General features: G+C 41.8%; 1 protein-coding gene across 2 annotated transcripts in view; it reads right to left on the bottom strand.

Moving 5' to 3' along the window:
- The window catches only part of SLC25A24 (solute carrier family 25 member 24), a 97,239-nt gene that overhangs the window by 49,553 nt on the left and 27,267 nt on the right, over positions 1–20,419 (bottom strand). For both annotated transcript variants that reach the window (XR_003942403.1, XM_030205502.1), the window contains exon 2: positions 5,574–5,700. Coding sequence is in view for 1 of the 2 variants with exons in the window: in XM_030205502.1 (XP_030061362.1) it covers positions 5,574–5,700 (127 nt within the window). In the remaining variant the exon portion in view is untranslated. The remainder of the gene's footprint in view (positions 1–5,573; positions 5,701–20,419) is intronic.

Raw genomic sequence — 20,419 nt, 5'->3', positions numbered from 1 at the left:
TGAAAATACATCAGCACTGCAATAACTTTCAGTGAACCAAGCACTGAGACAACATCAGCAGTGGCGTACCTAGGGTAGTTGACACCCGGGGCCGGTCATTTTTTAACACCCCCCCCCCCAAATCCAGTACTAGGCATGCCGAGAATACAAAACACTCAGGACCTATAGAGCAATTCTACCATACCATAAGCAGTCATTTCTACGAGTCACACAAGGAAAAGGAAAGCATCTTAAACACTACAGTGAGCACTAGAACATCAATTCACCTATTGTAAAATGAAACCAGACAGAATAGTACAGATCATAGATCCTGCACAGTCAATGCCAACTGAAAGCCATGTCTTTTTCACAAACACAGAGACACCCTAATCCACTATAGAATAAGTAATCATAAACTTTCTATTTAGACAAAAATTAAACTGAACCCCCAATGCCAGACTCTGCATAAAATGCAACACCATAGAAACAGAAAATGTCCCCTAGTACTGTGCAAAATATAAAGACAGCAGATGTACATTTGAAAAAAACTAACATATACTAATCACCACTTTACAAATTAACAAATAGAAATAAAACAAATATAGAAAATAAAATAATACCATTTTACTGGACTAATACATTTAGCTTCCAGAGGCCAAAATCTCCTTCCTCAGGTCAGTACAGTATAGTGCTGTTACAGTATCCTATCCTGACCTGAGGAAGGGGGTTTTGTTCTCCGAAAGTTAGTCAAAATGTATTAAAATTAGTCCAATAAAAAGATTACCTTATTTACATGTTCTATTATAAACATTTAACACATCTACAATACTTTATCCTAAAGCAAAAAAAATATATTTTATTTACAGTTTGTTGTCTCTGGTTTCTGCCTTCCTCATCTTCTTTTCACCGTCTTCCTTCCATCCAGCATCTGTCTTCACTCTCTCTCTCTCTCTGCCATCCAGTGTCAGCCCTCTCTGCCGTCCCTTCCATCCACTGCCTGCCCTTTCTCTCTGCCCCTTCAATCCACCATTTGCCCTCCCTCTCCCATCCATCCAGGGTCTGCCCTCCCTCTTGCTCCCCCTTCCATCTAGGATCTGTCCCGTCTCTCTCTCTCTCTGCCCCTTTTTTCAGCCCCCAGTTCCAGCCCCCTTCTCCCCTCTGAACACCCCCACCCCAGTCCCCTTCTCCCCTCCCCTTCTCCTGTCTGAGACCCCACCCCAGTCCCCTTCTCCCCTCCCCTGTCTGAGACCCCCACCCCAGTCCCCTTCTCTCCTCCCCTGTCTGAGACCCCCACCCCAGTCCCCTTCTCTCCTCTGAACACCCCCATCCCAGCCCCCTTCTCCCCTCCCCTTCCCTTCTCCCCTCTGAGATCCCCACCCCAGTCCCCTTCTCTCCTCCCCTGTCTGAGATCCCCACCCCAGTCCCCTTCTCCCCTCCCCTTTTCCCCTCTGAGACCCCCACCCTAGTCCCCTTCTCCCCTCCCCTTCCCTTCTCCCCTCTGAGATCCCCACCCCAGTCCCCTTCTCCCCTCCCCTGTCTGAGATCCCCACCCCAGTCCTCTTCTCCCCTCCCCTTTTCCCCTCTGAGACCTCCACCCCAGTCCCCTTCTCCCCCTGAACACCCCCACCCCAGTCCTCTTCTCCCCTTCTCTCCTCTGAGATCCCCACCCCAGTCCCCTTCTCCCCTCCCCTGTCTGAGACCCCCACCCCAGTCCCCTTCTCCCCTCTGAACACCCCCACCCGAGTCCCTTTCGCCCCTCTCCTTCCCCACCGGCGAAGCAGCGTCGCAGGCAGCGCCTCGTGCCCTGCTTGTAAAAAAAAAAAATCAAATCTCCTTCCTTCTCCTCGTCTTGACGTCTTGACGTCGACTCGGGCCTTCCAATCAAATTGATTGGAAGGCCCGAGTCGACGTCAAGACGAGGAGGAGAAGGAAGGAGGAGATTTGATTTTTTTTTTTACAAGCAGGGCACGAGGCACTGCCTGCGACGCTGCTTCGCCGGTTTTTTTTAATGTGCGGCGCCGCGGGAACGGCCACGGGAGGCGGCGGGAGCGGAGCACCCCCCACCCACTGACACCCGGGGCGGACCGCCCCCACTGCCCCCCCCCCTTAGTACGCCACTGAACATCAGGCTTCTTATTTTCTCATATCCGCTGAAGGTGGCACCGGCTCTATTCAACAAGCAGTAAATCAAAAAAAAAGAGAGCCTAGAAGGCCTCTCTTTAACAAATGAGTCAATTTTGTGTGCTGCATGCCTGTGACCTCTACCTTGCCTTGATAACCAGAGGCTGCACCAAGGCAAGATTTAGCTTTCTATTAACCAAGCACAGCTTCATAATTCCCTCTGACACAAAAGTAGCCCCACTGCCAAATACAGGGCAAAGTAGCTATGTATCAGCAATTTTCCAAGCCGAGTCTGTCTCAGAGGGTTTACTCTTGTGGAAAATTGAGTGTATGGTCTTCATCAATATATTTAGAAGGTTACTGCCAAGGTCCATAATAGAAACATTTAATTAAAAATCAATAAAATCAGGGTCTGCACTGGAACATATAGGTTAGGTATCAGGGTCACCTCGTCCCCAGAGCAGTCCTCTGTATCGGTGCCTTTGTTATAACAACAACAAAAAAATGCTACAAATAAGAAAGCCAAAATCAATAGATTCATTACTGATGCAAAAGATACTTATTATTTTATAACAATAATAATCCAAAGTTTTATACATTGCCTCCACCAAAAGCTCTGGGCAGTTTAGAAAATATACAATAAAATACAGCATAAAAACCAAAACCTACAAATAACCATGTTTTTAACATTTTGCTAAAACTCCAATAGTCATTCTCTGATCTTAATTCTAAAGAAAGGGAAATTCTTTTGTTCAGGGGCAACTGATAACATCCATTTATGAACTGACAGTTTTCTAAAAACTAAGGGGTCCTTTTTACTAAGGTGCACTAATGGAGTTAGCACGTGCTAATGATTAGCAGGCACTAAATTATAAGAAGCCCATTATATTCCTATGGCATCTTATTATTTACCACACAATCGTTAGTGTGCACTAAATCTGTTAGCACACCTTGGTAAAAGGACCCCTAATGAATGTCAAGGCATATAAATGCCTTAAGGTTGGGCTGGCCTAGTGGCTCAGTATTGGTGCTGTGTAGAAGGTTCCTAGTTTGATCTGAGTTGGATCTTCCAGTTCCAGGGTTAGCTGAGGATACAGTGGAAGCAATGATCACAGTCCCCGGCAAGGGATGAAGAGGGAGAAAAAAAAATCATGGTCACTGCCTAAGGGGAACACTTGGTAGATTCAAGGTCCATGACTGCAAGGCTTTAAACCACACTGGTGAAAGAATTATCACTGCAATGGCCAGACTAAGTATAATTTAGGTGAAAAAAATCAAGGTATCTGAAAATTAAGTTTCATGACACTAGGATCCCAGGTCTGATTCAGAAAATAACTCATTTTCAAATGATGAATACAATAAGCACATCATACATCAGAGGAACTAAACACGCCCAAGGAAATTACCAGTGCGTTTCAAAGTGGCTCAATTAAAAAGCTTAGCAGATTAAAATGTGGTAAATTCCAGGCCCATGTTTGATCTGGTCCCTTTTGAGGAAAGTTATTATGCAGGCTTGTTCAACTCTGGTTCTTGAAGCTGTATAGTAGTCAGTTGTTTAGAATATACCTAATGAACATGCATGAGAAATTTATATGCACTCTGTTTCAACTGTGCATGCAAATCTATATCATACATATCCATTAATGATATGCTGAAGTTCAGATCAGTTTGAGGCCTATGAAGATTTGTTCAACAGTTCTGCATGACTGATGGTCTGAATGAACACATAAGGACTTTTCTGTCATGTGTCAGAATAATGCTTAAAATCCCTACAATTCCTACATTTTTATCCTATTAAACGTATAAAAACTATGATCAACTAACTGGCACATTAGACCAATGGTTCTCAAGCCAATCCTCGATCTTCAAACACGTACATCAAGGTTACCCAGAACAGTTCAGGTACCACTTGAGTAATCATGAACATGGTAATCTCTGCATTTATCCCCACATACCGTGATTTCTTTGTTAGCAGTAGCCAGGTTGGTAGTGATGTGCTATTCGGGTATTTTGCTCTGGAGTTCTATTCCTTTCAAATTGAGATCAGAGGTAATCTAGGATTTAGAAGTCTGGAAAAACATGGTTTTTCCCTTTGGCATTCCTAGACTCCTAGGGCAGAGTAGGTACTTTGCAGGGGTAATTTAATGATAGGTGATGGAGATGATGGTGGAATGGGATGAACCTATGATTTTAAATGTATTGCATTTAAAATTTGAAACGGTTCATACTGTTAAGACTTGTAGCATGCCTTGATGTTTCAAAAGAAAAGTAAAATAATTAAGTTGTGAAATAAACATAGCCAGTTAGATTTTCAGGAAAACCACTACGAATAATCTGCATGTACCAGTTCTACTGTACATAAATCTGTCTCATGCACACTATGAATATCCTGGTTTTCAGGCTACCCCTAATAAATATGAGACAGATTTTCATGCATTGTCCCGGTGTATGCAGATCTCGCAACCATATATGCTTTGAGGATTTCCTGAAAACCAGACCAGCGTGTTGTTCTCAAAGACTAGAGGCCCCCAACCCCAAGTAAGGGAACACTAGAGAGAGCACCACTATGTTAGGCCATTATAAGAATGTAATACAGCGGTTTCCAAACCTGGTCCTGGAGGCACCCCAGCCAGTCAGGTTTTTCAGTATATCCACAATGAATATTCCTGATAGAAAATTGCAAGCACTGTCTCCACTGCATGAAAATCTCATGAATATTCATTGTGGATATACTGAAAACCTGACTAACTGGGGTGCCTCCAGGACCAGGTTTGGGAGCCACTGTTATAATACTAACAACACCTTTTAATCCAACCAATCTTGATCAAACGACTGTGCTCTTTTCCAATGAAATCCAAAGTATTTCATATTGTCATCAGAAGGGTGACAAAAATGATAAAGGGGCTGGGACGACTTCCCTATGAGGAAAGGCTAAAGCGGCTAGGGCTCTTCAGCTTGGAGAAAAGACGGCTGAGGGGAGATATGATAGAGGTCTATAAAATAATGAGTGGAGTGGAACGGGTAAACGTGAATCGCTTTACTTTCTCTAAAAATATTAGGACTAGGGGTCGTGCGATGAAACTACAAAGTAGTAAATTTAAAACAAATCGGAGAAAATATTTCTTCACTCAATGTGAAATTAAACTCTGGAATTCTTTGCCAGAGAATGTAGGAAAAGCAGTTAACAGCGGGGTTTAAAAAAGGTTTGGATAGATTCCTAAAAGTGGATGAGCCATTATTAAAATGGACTTGGGGAAAAGTGACTGCTTATTTCTAGGATAAGCAGCATAAAATGTTCTGTACTGTTTTGGGATCCTGCCAGGTACTTGTAACCTGGTTTGGCCACTGTTGGAAACAGGATGCTGGACTTGATGGACCTTTGGTCCTTCCCAGTAAGGCAAAACTTATGTACTTATGATTCCTGAGGCAGGGGCTCCCTGCTGCTGTGGTCCCAGCTTCCTATTAGTGCTCACCATCATTGTTCTTGTCCAGACTTTTAAACGCAATTTTCATTTTCTTCTCATGCTCTTCGAGGTAACGCATAAATTCATTGAAGTCCAGCTGCCCATCTCTATTTGTGTCACCAGCTTTAACTATTTTCTGGAAAATAAACAAAAACATAAAAATATGACCAGTTTTCTAGGTTTATAATATGACCTGTATTTTGTGGTCCAGCCACATCTAAAAACTGAAGACTGAGAATAATGATTCAGATAAATAATAACTGGGGATAATCAGGTTAATACCATGTTTTCTTTGTTTACTGTTGTTTAATTGATCTCCTTGTCTTGTTTCAGTCTCCCTATTTATTTTGTGGTCTAAGAAAGAGAAAGATTGTATATAATCCATTTATCTAGTTGAGATTGTTTTCCTCTAATATTGTATTAATGTACAGTCATCTCTGTATTACTATTTGCAAGTGACCCTTGTAAAATGAAAAATTATAAATAAATGATTTTAAAAAATGAAGACTGCAAAGTGGGGGTGGTGAAAGAGGCTGAATCATTAAATATTGCAAAGGTTTATATCCCCTAAGTGCCTTATTGCCTTTCTAACAATCTGGCCTCCTGCACAGAGGTACAATAAAAAGAGATAATCCATTTCATCAGCAGGCCTACAAGGAACATTCCATATTAAAGCAGAAGCACATACAATTATTCAGGTCAGATGAATTTTTAAAGTTTTGTGCAACATACATACTTATATATGTATAACACACACACACTACTTAGAGAAAGGTCTGACACCCACCCCCCCAAAAGCAGGATAGTGTGTGTTTTAGCACTATTTACTCTGATAACTCAACGTGATCTTAATTGGGGTTTAGAGAAAGATAAACCATTTATTTCGGATTATTTATTCAACAAAAAGAGTCAACAAGTATCCTTGCCTGCCAAAGGCAAAACCTTAATTGGTAACTGGTTGTACCTCTGAGCAATAATTTAACTTCAACTAAGTTGTTCCTATTGATCACTATTTCACGTCATCTTCATGCCATCGAACTTTAAGCTCTAATATTTAAGAGCTTCATTAAACAGCTTGCTTCTGTCTTGCCACTATATTTCAATAGGCTTTAGGTTGGGTCTGACTTGGTCAACTGAAAACAAAATCTTCTACAGTCACTCTGTAGCAGATTTACTTGAATGTAACAGAGAACAGCTAAAGGGTTAGGGTTGTTGCCTTGCTGCATGACCCACTTTCAACTCAACTTCAGCTCACAGGCAGATAACTTGATATTTTCCTCTAGAATTTTCTGATATAAAGCAGAACTAATGATTTCATTAACCATGGTAAAGCCATCCAGGTCCTACTGCAAAAAAAAAAAAAAAAAAAAAAACTGTCCTGATGTGCAGGTTCATGCATCAGCCATCAGGAAAAAATGAATGGGGGGGGGGGAGCACAGTTCTAAAAAAAAAAAAAAAAATTATATATATTTATTTTAGATCATTTATACCCCGCCTTTTGCCACGGAACCCAGCCCCAAAGCGGCTTACAATGAACTAAAGAAAAGAATTACAATGACAGTTGATACATATACATATATACACACACAGTGCATTCCATTTAAGTGCACGTCGGATAAGTGCATGCTCTGTTTAACTGCATGCCGTACTTCAGTCCCGTTTTTGGCGCCCTCAATTTCTATGGGGACAAACTTCGGTTTAGCGCACCACTGATAAGTGCAAGATTCGCTTATATGAATGGTTTAACACCGCTTCTCTGCAGGAAAGACATGTTACAGTGTACACTGGAGTCATCATCATGCAATTGTAAGACTAACACTGGCTGACGAATAGAAGTTCTTAAAATTTTAAAAAACAAATTCAATCATCTATTGCTAATGAATATGGTGTCAATCCCAGCCAAATTTCACGTATCTTGAAGCAGAAAGATCAGCTTGTAGAAGACTGGCAAAACAATACAAATCCACACAGGAAACGAAAACGGGCGGGAAAAGCTGAGGATGTAGAAGATGCTCTTCTTCGGTGGTTTTCTCAAGTCAGGAGCAGACAGTTTCCTGTCAGTGGTCCACTGCTTATGGAGAAAGCTAATCAGCTAGCTGAAAGTCTTGGACTAACTGAATTCAAAACCACTGTTGGATGGTTGGAAAGATGGAAGGAGAGGAACAACATAAAATTCAAGAAACAGCATGGTGAAAAACAAGACGCTGAAGACTTTGGTGCTGAAAATTGGGTTGTTTCAGTTCTTCCTACCATCTTGAACGAGTTTGCACCTCGTGACATTTTCAATGCTGATGAAAACAGTCTCTACTGGCGAGCGATTCCTGATGGAACACTTGCATTCAAACATGCCGAAACTACAGGAAGTAAAACATCAAACGACCGACTGATGATCCTCCTTTGCTGCAATATGGATGGGAGTGAGAAGTTGGAAACCCTCGTCATTGGAAAGAGCAAACAGCCCCATTGCTTCAAGAATGTTAAGCGACTTCCTGTGTCATACCAGGCTAATGCAAATTCATGGATGACTGGGGAAATTTGGAAGCAGTGGCTAAAGAAGTTAGACACTAGAACGCGGGCACAAAAGCGTCAGATTTTGTTGCTTTGTGATAATTGTGCTGCACACAGTGATGATGTCAGGCTGTCTAATGTCAAGGTGGTCTTCCTGACACCAAACACTACCTCTCTGATCCAACCTATGGATCAGGACATAATAGCCAATTTCAAACAACATTATCGGGCTCTTGTGCTACGTCGTCTGATGAGCATTATGGATGACCAGACTGGCAAGGATAAACATGCTGTTGAACTGGCTTGTAATCTATCACTGTTGGATTCCCTACATATGCAGAAAGAAGCCTGGAATCATGTTACACAGGCAAACATTGTGAACTGCTACAAGCGGGCAAGCTTTGTTAGGGATGTGGAGAGGGACAAAACAGATGCAGCTGTTGCAAATGCGTCAGATGAACAGGCTATTGACATCCCAGCCGGTGTTACTGAAGAGGAGTTTCATCACTACGTAGCTGTTGACTGCAATCTACAAACAGCTGACGACAGCACTGATGTCGAGATATGCGCTTACACGCAGGCAACGGCTGATGATGAAACAGAAGATGAAATGAGCAGCGGGGCACATGCTGATGAAATTCAACAACCTCCTGTCACTTTTGCAAGAGCGCTAGAGTCTCAACACCGTGCGGGCCTATCTGGAGGCCACTGGATGTCAGTGCTATGACAGTTTTTACCGTCTGGCAGATGTAGTGTATGGAACTCACAAACAAGAGTGTGCAGAGGACTATGACTGATTACTTCAAGTAAACCTAACGTCAGTCAATGGAGACTGTATACTGTACATATAATAAACAGTACTGTACATATGTTTATCAGATGTCAAGCTTCTTTGGGTCACAACGGTTAAGTGCAGGCTCCGGTCAACTGCATGTATTTCTTTGGTCCCAGACCCTTGCACTTAAGTAGACTGCACTGTGTATACACACACACACATACACATACATATACACACACATACACACACCTATATCTACATATCTATCTCTATATAGTTGCCTGCCTTAAGTTCATCAAAGAACATCTAGATGATCCATGAGACTTCTGGAATAATGTTCTCTGGACAGATACATAAAAATGAGAACTTCATGTTTATTTATAGTCCGCTTTTATCCAAGGTGGGTAACAAGCCAACATACATAGGGCCCTGTTTATACTAAGGTGTGCTAACGTTTTTAGTGCACACTAAAAATTAGCTCACACTAATGCTAGAGACACCCCATGGGTGTCTTTAGCATTAGCAAGCACTAAAAACGCTAGCGTAGCTTAGTAAACAGGGCCCATAATTTTTAAAATACAAACTAATAACAATATAATTAGTACAGCACAAGAGGGGCTGTTCAAATATAGTGAAGCATTACAAGACAATAAGTTGTCACAATAACATTTTGTTTAGCAAAAACAAGAACACAGGCTTCCAAAGTAAAACTCATCCAGACCATCAAGCACACAAGGGGGTATCATTGTATGGGGCTGCTTTGCTGCATCAGAACCTGGACGGCTTGCCAATTATTAATAGAACCATGAGTTCTGCTCTATAATCCTAAAATTCTAGAGGTCAAGCCATCTGTCTGACAAACATTTTAGTCAGAAATGGGTCATGCAGCAAGATGATGACCCTAAACAAGTAAACCTAATACAGAATGACTAAGAGAAGATTTCCTCTTTTGGATTGTACAACCCTATTAAATTGTGGCAAGACCTGAAGCAGGCTGATCACGCACAGAATCCCTTAAATGTTACAGAACTGAAACAGTTCTGTATGGAAGAATAGGCCAAAATTTTTCAAGGGTGATTTATGAGATTGATCGACAGTTAGAAGACAAATTTAGTTTGAGTTATTGCTGCTAAAGGAGGTGCCTAGTTACTTAAGGGTCCATATATTTTCCCACACAAAGATACGTATTGATGAATCTTTTTAGTAATCAATCAAAATATGTCCTTTATGTCTGAATTTATTAAGTGAGGGTCTCTCTCTCTCTTATCAGGTTATGTTTTGAGTATAAAATATATCATCTGGGGGGGGGTCCCTCAAACTTTATCTCCGTTCTCTTTCTTTGCATATATGAACATCGATGTTTGTGTGTATTTAAGTTAGGGACATGTATTCATTAGTGTACCTTTAAAATTTAGGAAACACTAAGTTTATTTAGCACACATTAACTAACTCTTGTGCATTCAGTCGATTAGTGCATACTAAAGTTTTACTATCAAAATCAACGTGTGTAAGGAAGTGAAAAAAAAGAAAACTCACTAGGAAATTCAGGAATAAATGAAAATGAACTGACATTTTTTGCCCACATACATCTCCAATATAGACATATATATATTATACATATACACATACACACAAACACATATGGAGAAGAAAACAGTATGAAGGGAGCTTGTGACAAGTACATGGAGGGGCATAATCGAACAGGGCGCCCAAGTTTTCCTGAGTCCCGCAAAGGGGCGGGGAAAACCCATATTATCGAAACAAGATGGGCGGCCATACTTCGTTTCGATAATACAGTTGGAGACGCCCAAATCTCAACATTTAGGTTGACCTTAGAGATGGTTTGTCCCTAAAGATGGTCGTCCTCGATTTTCGGCGATAATGGAAACCGAGGACGCTCATCTCAGAAACGACCAAATGCAAGCCCTTTGGTCATGGGAGGAGCCAGCATTCGTAGTGCACTGGTCCCCCTAACATGCCAAGACACCAACTGGGCACCCTAGGGGGGGACTGCAGTGGACTTCAGAAAAAGCTCCCACGTGCATAGCTCCCTTACATTGTGTGCTGAGCCCCCCCAAAACCCACTACTGTACACCACTACCATAGCTCTCAGGGGTGAAGGGGAGCACCTAGATGTGGGTACAGTGGGTACAGTGGGTACAGTGGGTTTCTGGTGGGTTTTGGAGGGCTCACATTTACCACCAAAAGTTTAACAGGTGGGGGGGGGATGGGCCTGGGTCCACCTGCCTGAAGTGCACTACAGTACCCACTAAAACTGCTCCAGGGACCTGCATACTGCTGTCATGGAGTTGGGGATATTTGAGGCTGGCATAGAGGCTGGAAAAAAATATTTTAACATTTTTTTAGGGTGGGAGGGGGTTAGTGACCACTGGGGGAGTAGGGGGAGGTCATCCCCGATTCCCTCCGGTGGTCATATGGTCATTTAGGGCACATTTTTGTGGCTTCGTCGTAAAAAAAAGGACCAAGTAAAGTCGGCCAAGTGTTCGTCAGGGACGCCTTCTTTTAACCATTATCGGCCGAGGACGCCCATGTGTTAAGCACACCCCAGTCCCGCCTTCGCTATGCTTCCAACACGCCCCCGGGAACTTTGGTCATCCCCATGACGGAAAGCAGTTGAGGGCGCCCAAAATCAGCTTTTGATTATGCCGATTTGGGCGACCCTGGGAGAAGGACGCCCATCTCCCGATTTGTGTCGAAAGATAGGCGTCCTTCTCTTTCGAAAATGAGCCCAATAGTATCTCTAAGGGAGCGATAGGGACAGTAGATGGCATAGATGGGCAGACTGGATAAGTCATATGGTTTTTATCTGCCTACACTTTTCTGTTTTTTCTATACATATAGGGCTAGATTCTACATATAGCACCTGAAAAATCCGCGTGGAAAATAATTATGCCTAGGTGTATTCTCTAAAACACACCTATATTTTATAGGATAGGCTTAAATTTCTGCACGGTATATAGAATACACTGAGTGTCTGTCCACATGTCCAAATTTAGTCATGGGCATTTGCACCATGTTTTACCTGGTGTAAATCCCGACGCCTAAACTAGGCACAGATCAGGTGTATTCTATAATAATGCACATAGATTTTAGAAACATCCATACCCCACCCATGGCTACGACCCCTTTTCAACTATGAGGCTCAGAATTTGGGTGCGCCACGTTATAGTATACACGTAAATCTCAATTAATGCGCATTAGTGCTGATAATTGCTTAGCATCCAACTAACAGCGCTGATTAGCCAGTTAACCAATTAAGTTATGAACATTGTTATAGAATACACTTCTATTTCTGCGCGGATTTTTAGGCGTCATATATAGAATCCGGGGGCAAGTGCTTTATATTCAAGCAGGCTTGACAAAATACTTCCAGAAGACATAGATCACAAGGAGCAGGTAAGAGAGAAGGATCTGAACATGTCTAAACAAATTTAGTTAAAAAGAAAACCAACAGTTAGGCAGAGACAGCAACCTTAGAACTGGTATATGTGTTTTAAAAAAATTCAGCTTTCAAGCCTGCTAGGCCCCTTCCTCATGGGGCATTCTTTCAGTTCAGATCACACATCTTTCCCAAACTCAAGACCTGAATTGCTCCTAGATCAAGCTCTGTGGGGGTACAGAAGTATGTGGGAGTAAAGTGAGAGATGAACTCTTGTGTATTACTTAGGTTCTTCGTGTAAAAAAAATATATGAAGGTTCTTTGTGTAAAAAAAATATATGCTCTGAAGGATTTACTTAACAGCACCACACTGACACACACAGACACAGTGCCCAATGGCTGTTTTTGAGTCAGTAGATGTAAATAACAAAAACAATCTGCAGAAAAACTCTCCAGAAAAAGAAATTTGCAAAGAATAGACTAAGAGAGGATAGTTGTTTCTTATAGTTAATTTATCAGCTGTAATCTTACTCTAAATTCATGACTATATGTCCTTCAGTTTCTGCATGTGATAGAAACTTGGTAATTTGGAGGTCTGAATCATAGCAATTACAGGCCACCCATCTGGCCAATGTCAGTTCATAATGGCTGATCTGCTGAATTATTCAGTCACAGATTCCAGTTTCAGTGAACATCACAGACCTATGTGGTTAATAATATACTGCTATGTAAGATTATCACCTGCTATGCCTCTATTACTAACTCTGCCACTGGCCTAACTAGTCATCTGTCTTTTCTACAACATTCAACTTGCTGCTTACTGAAAAGCCACAAGTAGCATTAACAAAACCTTAGGAAGGGAAAGGGACTTGATATACCGCCTCTCTGTGGTTTCTGCAACTACATTCAAAGCAGTTTGCATAGTATACAGGTACTTATTTGTACCTGTGGCAATGGAGGGTTAAGTGACTTGCCCAGAGTCACAAGGAGCTGCAGTGGGAATCGAACCCAGTTCCATAGGATGAAAGTCCGCTGCACTAACCACTAGGCTACTTATCTTTGCTTATACAAATCCAGGACATTTTAGATGGTTTCAATATTTTAGAAGGCAAAAGTAGAGACTAATAGACGATTCACCACTGGAGACGTGAGTCCAACAGTCTTTATTATATCAAAGATAACGACCCAACACAGGCCGTGTTTCGACGCTAAAAAAGCGTCTGCATCAGGGGTCAATAAATACACCAAGAGGTGAATGCAAAACGAGGAGTCCTACTTGTATGTGTGTTGTCAACTCACTAAACACATAGCACTAAACAGAAAATGCTGGACACAAACTATCAGAGCAAAAGTCATAGCTCTGATAGTTTGTGTCCAGCATTTTCTGTTTAGTGCTATGTGTTTAGTGAGTTGACAACACACATACAAGTAGGACCCCTCGTTTTGCATTCACCTCTTGGTGTATTTATTGACCCCTGATGCAGACGCTTTTTTAGCGTCGAAACACGGCCTGTGTTGGGTCGTTATCTTTGATATAATAAAGACTGTTGGACTCACATCTCCAGTGGTGAATCGTCTATTAGTCTCTACTTTTGCCTTCTGTGATTCGTCATCATAGAGAACTTTTCCTGTTCTATATTTTGGATTTCAATATTTTAGATCCATACCAGCACTTTGTAGGATGATTTCATTGATAGAAGGCCATAACAAGAGGAAAAATAATGGTCATTTTTCCAATAGTGTCATGTACCATCATTTGCTAAAGTGACATCGGTCAGTGCTGCTTTTACAGGAAGCTGGCCCTACACTGGGGACCTCATGCTCTACTGAAATTAGCAACAGCAGGAAAGCTACAGAACAAGTGACGTACATCACGACAGCTGACCCCACAAACCTTACTCCCAGTGAGGTAGCAGAATAGCAGCCCCAGACTCATATTATCAGCAGCAAGCCGCCATGGAACAGATGGTATAATGTTCTACATCACTATCTCAAAGCAATAGACAGCATCGAAGACTATGACATGGTGCATCAGTGAACTCAGCGCTCAGGGCCTGCACATTGTGGAAAGTGTGAGATTGAAACAGTTGCAAGCTCCAAAGTACCCTATTGAACAACTTTTAGTTGGTGTATGATCCTCACCTTGCACACTCAGTGCTGTTTGAATGTAGACATAGCTGGCCAAGGCTGGAGTGCAGCATCTGGATCATCCAGAATGCAATGAATGTCCACCTCTCTCTAAGAGACACTGGTAGTGGCAGACAACAGCTTTAGCAGGAGTGTGCCAGTTAGGTAGAGCTGAGCTATGCTGCATACACAAGTGATAATCCAAAGCCATACTTCACTCTTCATCTTAGAGGTAGTACCAGGGGGAGGATGGAAGACTAGCTAGATCAAAGAGACAGGAATTTTCCCAGTTTATTTTGTTACAGATGGCATCAGTAACTCACTTTTAAGGCAATGTATAATGGGGGATACAAAGGGATCTGACAATTTGTCCACTCGCTGCACTTGGCATTAAGAGATGCTTTTTGGGATGGAGCAAATGGAGAGTGGCAACTTTGTCCTGTGGAATCCAACAGAGATACATGAAAATATTAATAGTGGTGCCTTTCAGTTATCGGATGAAGGGTAGGCAGCAACTATGGGAGAAGCAGATCAGTGCAGGTGCCTCAGAATCATTTTATTTAGGATGTGAATACCAGGTGGAATTCCACCACCTAAAGTTGAGTCAAACAGAGATTAACAGAGAAGCAAAACTCCACTTAATGAGTTGTCCCTGGAAGCTAAATGGTTTGAACTGGTTACAAACAATGCAAGTGGTACACATCCTGAAGTCCTTCAAAGATGCCATGGAGGCCCTGAGTTTACACTGATAAAAGAGAAGTTACAGGATTTGCAGCGGGAGCAGGGAAGATGCTGGTATTGGTGGAGTGCTTACAACTGCCAACACTGGCCAAAACCCCTCATCCAGCTGAATTTTTACATGCTGACCACTCTGTATGACCAACAAGAAGGAAGAGCTGGTGGCAAATGTGCAGGAATGCGAGCATGAAACAGACAATGGAGAAATGAGTGGACTCCCCTCCTTGTTATGCAGTCAGCATTGGCAACATCCTGTCAGCTAGAATGTTCTCCCCTTCCCCTATCAACCAACCACTTACTCCCCTGTAGGACAGGCTTTTCCGACACAGGCCATGGCTCTAGCAGTTAGCAGCAGAGATCTGTAACCCCATCCCTCCTCTCCCTAAAGATCTTTATACAAACCTGTCACACTGTACCTTGCAGAGCCCATGATGTCACAGCCACAAATCCCTAGACACACTGAGCGCACAAGGTTATGGTCTAACCCTAGCACCTTCTTTTCTGTCCACCAACCAACATGCCTAGTGAATAAGTATCCACAATGACAAGGGGCATTGCAAGTACATATCTTCCATGCTTAGCTTTACAGCTGGTAGAAAAGTTAATTTGTTAAGATAAACCTCCTTCAGGGAGTTGCCATAACTTTCCATGAAAGTGGCAGGATGACCGAGCTCACAGCTACGCATCTTTGGTGGTTTCCTGCCCACTGTGAACACCAATGGCCAACCCTTTGTGCTTTCACCCCCACTAATCCAACACTCACACGTTTTGCCCTCAGCACCTTACTGTATTACAATTTTTCTGCTGCTTCCATGTTGCTCTTTTGGTTTCACTGGGGTGTTTTGGCCCCAAACACAAAAACAAATGAGAAAAAAAATATTTTCTGATCCTGCCCCTCTAGTGGTGCCTTGGGGTGCATTCGCCTGTGCTGCCGATGCCTGCCTGCATGTTTTACACAAGCTGAATGGAATACCCCAATACAGAGTCAAAAATAAGAAAAATTGCTCCTCCCATTGACTTCAATGGAAAACAAACATAATGAAATAAATGAAATAACTTGGCCTGTTTCAACAGAAAGGAAACTCTGGAACAACGGGTCATAGGATGAAGGTGAAAGGGAGTAATCCAATGAAAGATTTGTTCAAGGAAATGGTGGTAGATGTGTGAACAGCCTCCTAGTAGAAAAGAAAACTATCTGAATTCAGGAAAGCATGGGCTAACCATTAAGGATTGCTTAGGGAGAGGAAGTGATTATAGAGCTGAGTAGTTGTTGTGGATGGATCTTTCTGCTGGAATCAAATGACAGAGAAAGGCAAATGAAATTTTTTTGGGAGGTTTTTTTTTTTGTGCATACCCCCTCTCTGTCATTCTCTTTTTTCCAATTTTGCATCATATCTACCGCTTGTTATATTCATTATATCTTCTACCTTTCCTTTCTGAAGGAGAAACTTGGAAGCTATTCTTGCTATTACTTTGACTAGATAGGCCATATGATCTTGACACTACTCTGGTCTCCAAGAATACAAACACCAGTTGCAAAGTCTGCTTTCTATAAGCTGAAACCAATACACAGACTAAAGCCTTCCTCCTAAACTGGACAACCTTAAAACTGTTGCTCAACCTTTGATCTTGATTATTGTAATCCTCTGCATCTTGGACTTCTTAACTTTTCTTACAGCAATTTTTAAAGCTCACTCTAAACATTAGGTATGTGCACCTGTTAAATGTACCTTATAAAATTTAGTATGCACTAAATATTAATTAGTATGCACTAAATATTAATTAGTATGCACTAAATATTAACATGCATTAAGTCAATTACTGCATATTAAAACACTATAGTGCATATTTTAAAAAAACATCGCTATTAAAATTAATGTCTGAAACTAATTAAAAAAGTACCTGAAAAACTAGGAACTTTTTTTTCTGCACACATCCCTACAAAACACTGCAGTTCAGTTGGTTACTAGCCGTCACTGCCAAGAACACATTATCCCAATGTTGCATCATTTTTACTAGATGTCTATTTTGTCCAGGTTTATTTATTTATTTGTAGCATTTGTATCCCACATTTTCCCACCAATTTGCAGCAGGGGCGTAGCCAGCCTTCCGTGGGGGAGGGGTCCAGAGCCCGGGGGGAGGGGGCACATTTTAGCCCTCCCCCCGGCGCCGCCCCCCCCACCGCCGACATTGCCGCCCCCCCCTCCCGCCGCGAACCCGCCACCGCTGCAGCCTACCTTTACTTTTGCTGGCAGGGGATCCCACTCCCCGCCAGCCGACGTCTTCTTCTCAGTCGCTTCCTGCTCTACAATTTGTTTGCTGACGTCCTGCACGTACAGACTCAGAGAACAGAACTGTTCTCCGAGTCTGACGTCCTGCACGTACAATTACGTGCAGGACGTCAGCAAACAAATTGAAGAGCAGGAAGGACTGAGAAGACGTCGGCTGGCGGGGAGTGGGATCCCCCGCCAGCAAAAGTAAAGGTAGGCGGCGGCGGCGGGGGCCCCGGCCCCCTCAGGCCCCACGTAGCTACGCCACTGATTTGCAGGCTCAATGTGGCTTACATTTGCCGTCATGGCAGTTGCCATTTCCGGGTAACAGAATTACAAACGGAGTTGCGTTAAGGTGCATACATATAAGGTAACATCGATGAAACATATCATACATGAAACAGTTCATGGTATATATATATATATATATATATATATATATATATATATATATATATATATATATACATACACACACATACACACACACACACCATGTGCATACATGCATAGTGAAGAGGTTCTTGAGCGATGATTGGAAATATAACATACATTAGGTCATCGACTATGGAGAGACCATGTTCGACATTAAGACAGAAGTGATATTGTTTGTTCACTAATAGTAAAGAGGTTAATCAGACAGTGAGAAGATTTCGGTTGTGTCTGGGTCATGTATAGTCTTATTATTAGTATTTAGGATGGTTGTTTATGGTATGCCTTCTTGAACAGATCTGTTTTCAGTAGCCTTCGGAAGATGGTTAGATCTTACGTTGTTTTTTATGGCCTTCGGTAGTGCGTTCCATAACTGGGTACAAATGTATGAGAAACTGGTCGCGTATGTGGATTTATATTTTAGCCCTTTGCAGCTAGGGTAGTGGAGATTGAGGAATGTACATACTGATCTTTTTGCGTTCCTAGTAGGCAAATCTATAAGGTCTGACATGTAGGTCGGGGCTTCTCCGTGAACAATTTTGTGGACTGTGGTACAAACTTTGAACGCAATTCGTTCTTTTAGTGGGAGCCAGTGTAGTTTTTCTCTTAGGGGTTTGGCGCTTTCGTATTTTGCTTTCCCAAATATGAGCCTAGCTGCTGTATTTTGAGCAATTTGAAGCTTCTTAATGATTTGTTCTTTGCATCCAGCATTGCAGTAATCTAGATGGCTTAGCACCATTGATTGTACTAGGCTCCGGAATACTTCTCTTGGGAAGAAAGGTTTGATCCTTTTAAGTTTCCACATTGAGAAGAACATTTTCTTTGCTGTGTTTTTCGCATGGTCTTTGAGTGTGAGATTTCGGTCAATTGTGACTACCAGAATTTTCAAACTATCTGAGATCGGGAGGTTGTAGTCTGGGGTATTTATGGTATTTGTTTTGTTTGTATTGTATTGTGAGGATAAGATGAGACATTGTGTTTTTTCTGCGTTTAGTTTTAGTTGGAATACGTCCGCCCATGAGTTCATTATTTGGAGGCTGTGTGTGATTTCATTTAAATTTTAAAATAGCTGATGATGGCAGGCAAAGGTCAAAATGGACCAGTCTGCTCAGTAAATATGCTTTAGTTGTGTATATACACCTACCCGTAGATTTTGTTCTCCAAGAAAGGATCCTATCTGGTCCTCCTCTAAAATTGTTATGTCCAACAGAGGCATGTGCTACAGCTTAGTAGCTGGTGTGGCTGGCCAGACTAGATACAAAATGATTGCAGATAAGGACCATATGGTCTATGTTTCTTTTTTGGTGGCAGCTCTACTCTTTGGAATGCATAGTCATTGAAAAATTCATCAAGAAAATAAGTCTGTTATCTTGGCAAAAAGTTGAGATTCATTTTTAATCATAGGCTTTCAAGGTTTTATAAATGTCACCAGAAATGTTATGAACATTCCTGCATTTAATATTTATTGTTCTTTACCTAGAGATATTAATTATCTGATTATACATAAATACTCACTTGACAAAAGTTTCCAGGTTATACCCCATCATGTAGAATTTCAGTACTGAAGAAGCAATTATTCTAGCTGACCACTAGATGGTGATGTTACGTGCCTCTGGAATCCTATTCTGAATTGTACTGACAAGAAGAGGGCAGGCCTGCAAAAGCCAATGAATGCCACCAGAAGGTATCCAGGGCAGAAACTGCCACATACTTATCTACAACAAACCACTCCTCAAGCTTTAAGCTTGTGTGGTATATTTACATAAAGACACATTGACAATTCATAGCTCCAAGTTTGCTCTGACAAATACTATTGCTACTATTGCTGGGTTCCTTACAGAGCTGGAATTAGGGAAGGGGTGTCCAGGAACCCAGCAAGGTATTTCTGAAAATGTCAACTTCTAGTCTCTGGGGAGGGGAGAAGAAAGGAAGGGAGCAGTGCCCATGTCAATGCATTTCACCCTGCACTGTTCCAGGGGCCTCTACCTAGGTGCTTGTTTCTTCCCTTCTCTACCCTGTTGTGACAAGTGCAAAGTTACAGATATGCAAAGCAGAATATGCAAAGCAGAACACATATCTATAAATAAAGTAAGAATTAATTCATCAATATTTAAACATGTACACACTCACACTTTATGGAGGTAATTCTAAAGTGGGCAGCTCCTTTTAGATGCCCCAGTACCACGAAGTAAGAGCCTATTCTATATCGATAACTGGGTGCTCAAGTGCTGTTAAAAAAAAAATACTAGCATAACCTGATATCAAGGTGCTTGCAGTTACACCAGCCATGACCTAGTGTAACTGCAGACACCTCAATTATCATCATTTTTTTTAAATTATAGCTCACTACATCCATTCATCATAGCGGGTTACATTAAAAACATACATAACCAAATAAAAACAAATTACTAAACTGGGTGCTGCAGGTAATAATTAGTGATGGGCAGTGCTCTTATTTCTTTTGAGGCCCTTCAGCATGTGGGCTCAAGATCATTTTTATTATTTTGACAACTGCAGGATTTTATGCAGGAGAAAAGTCCTACCACAGTGCGTTCTGCATGGGGACTAGTAATGGACCTCTCGCCTGTATAAGGTGCTCTTG

The sequence above is a fragment of the Microcaecilia unicolor genome, chromosome 6, assembly GCF_901765095.1.
Source record: "Microcaecilia unicolor chromosome 6, aMicUni1.1, whole genome shotgun sequence".
NCBI classification, from domain to species: Eukaryota; Metazoa; Chordata; class Amphibia; order Gymnophiona; family Siphonopidae; genus Microcaecilia; species Microcaecilia unicolor.
This window is presented reverse-complemented; position numbering and strand designations above follow the sequence as displayed.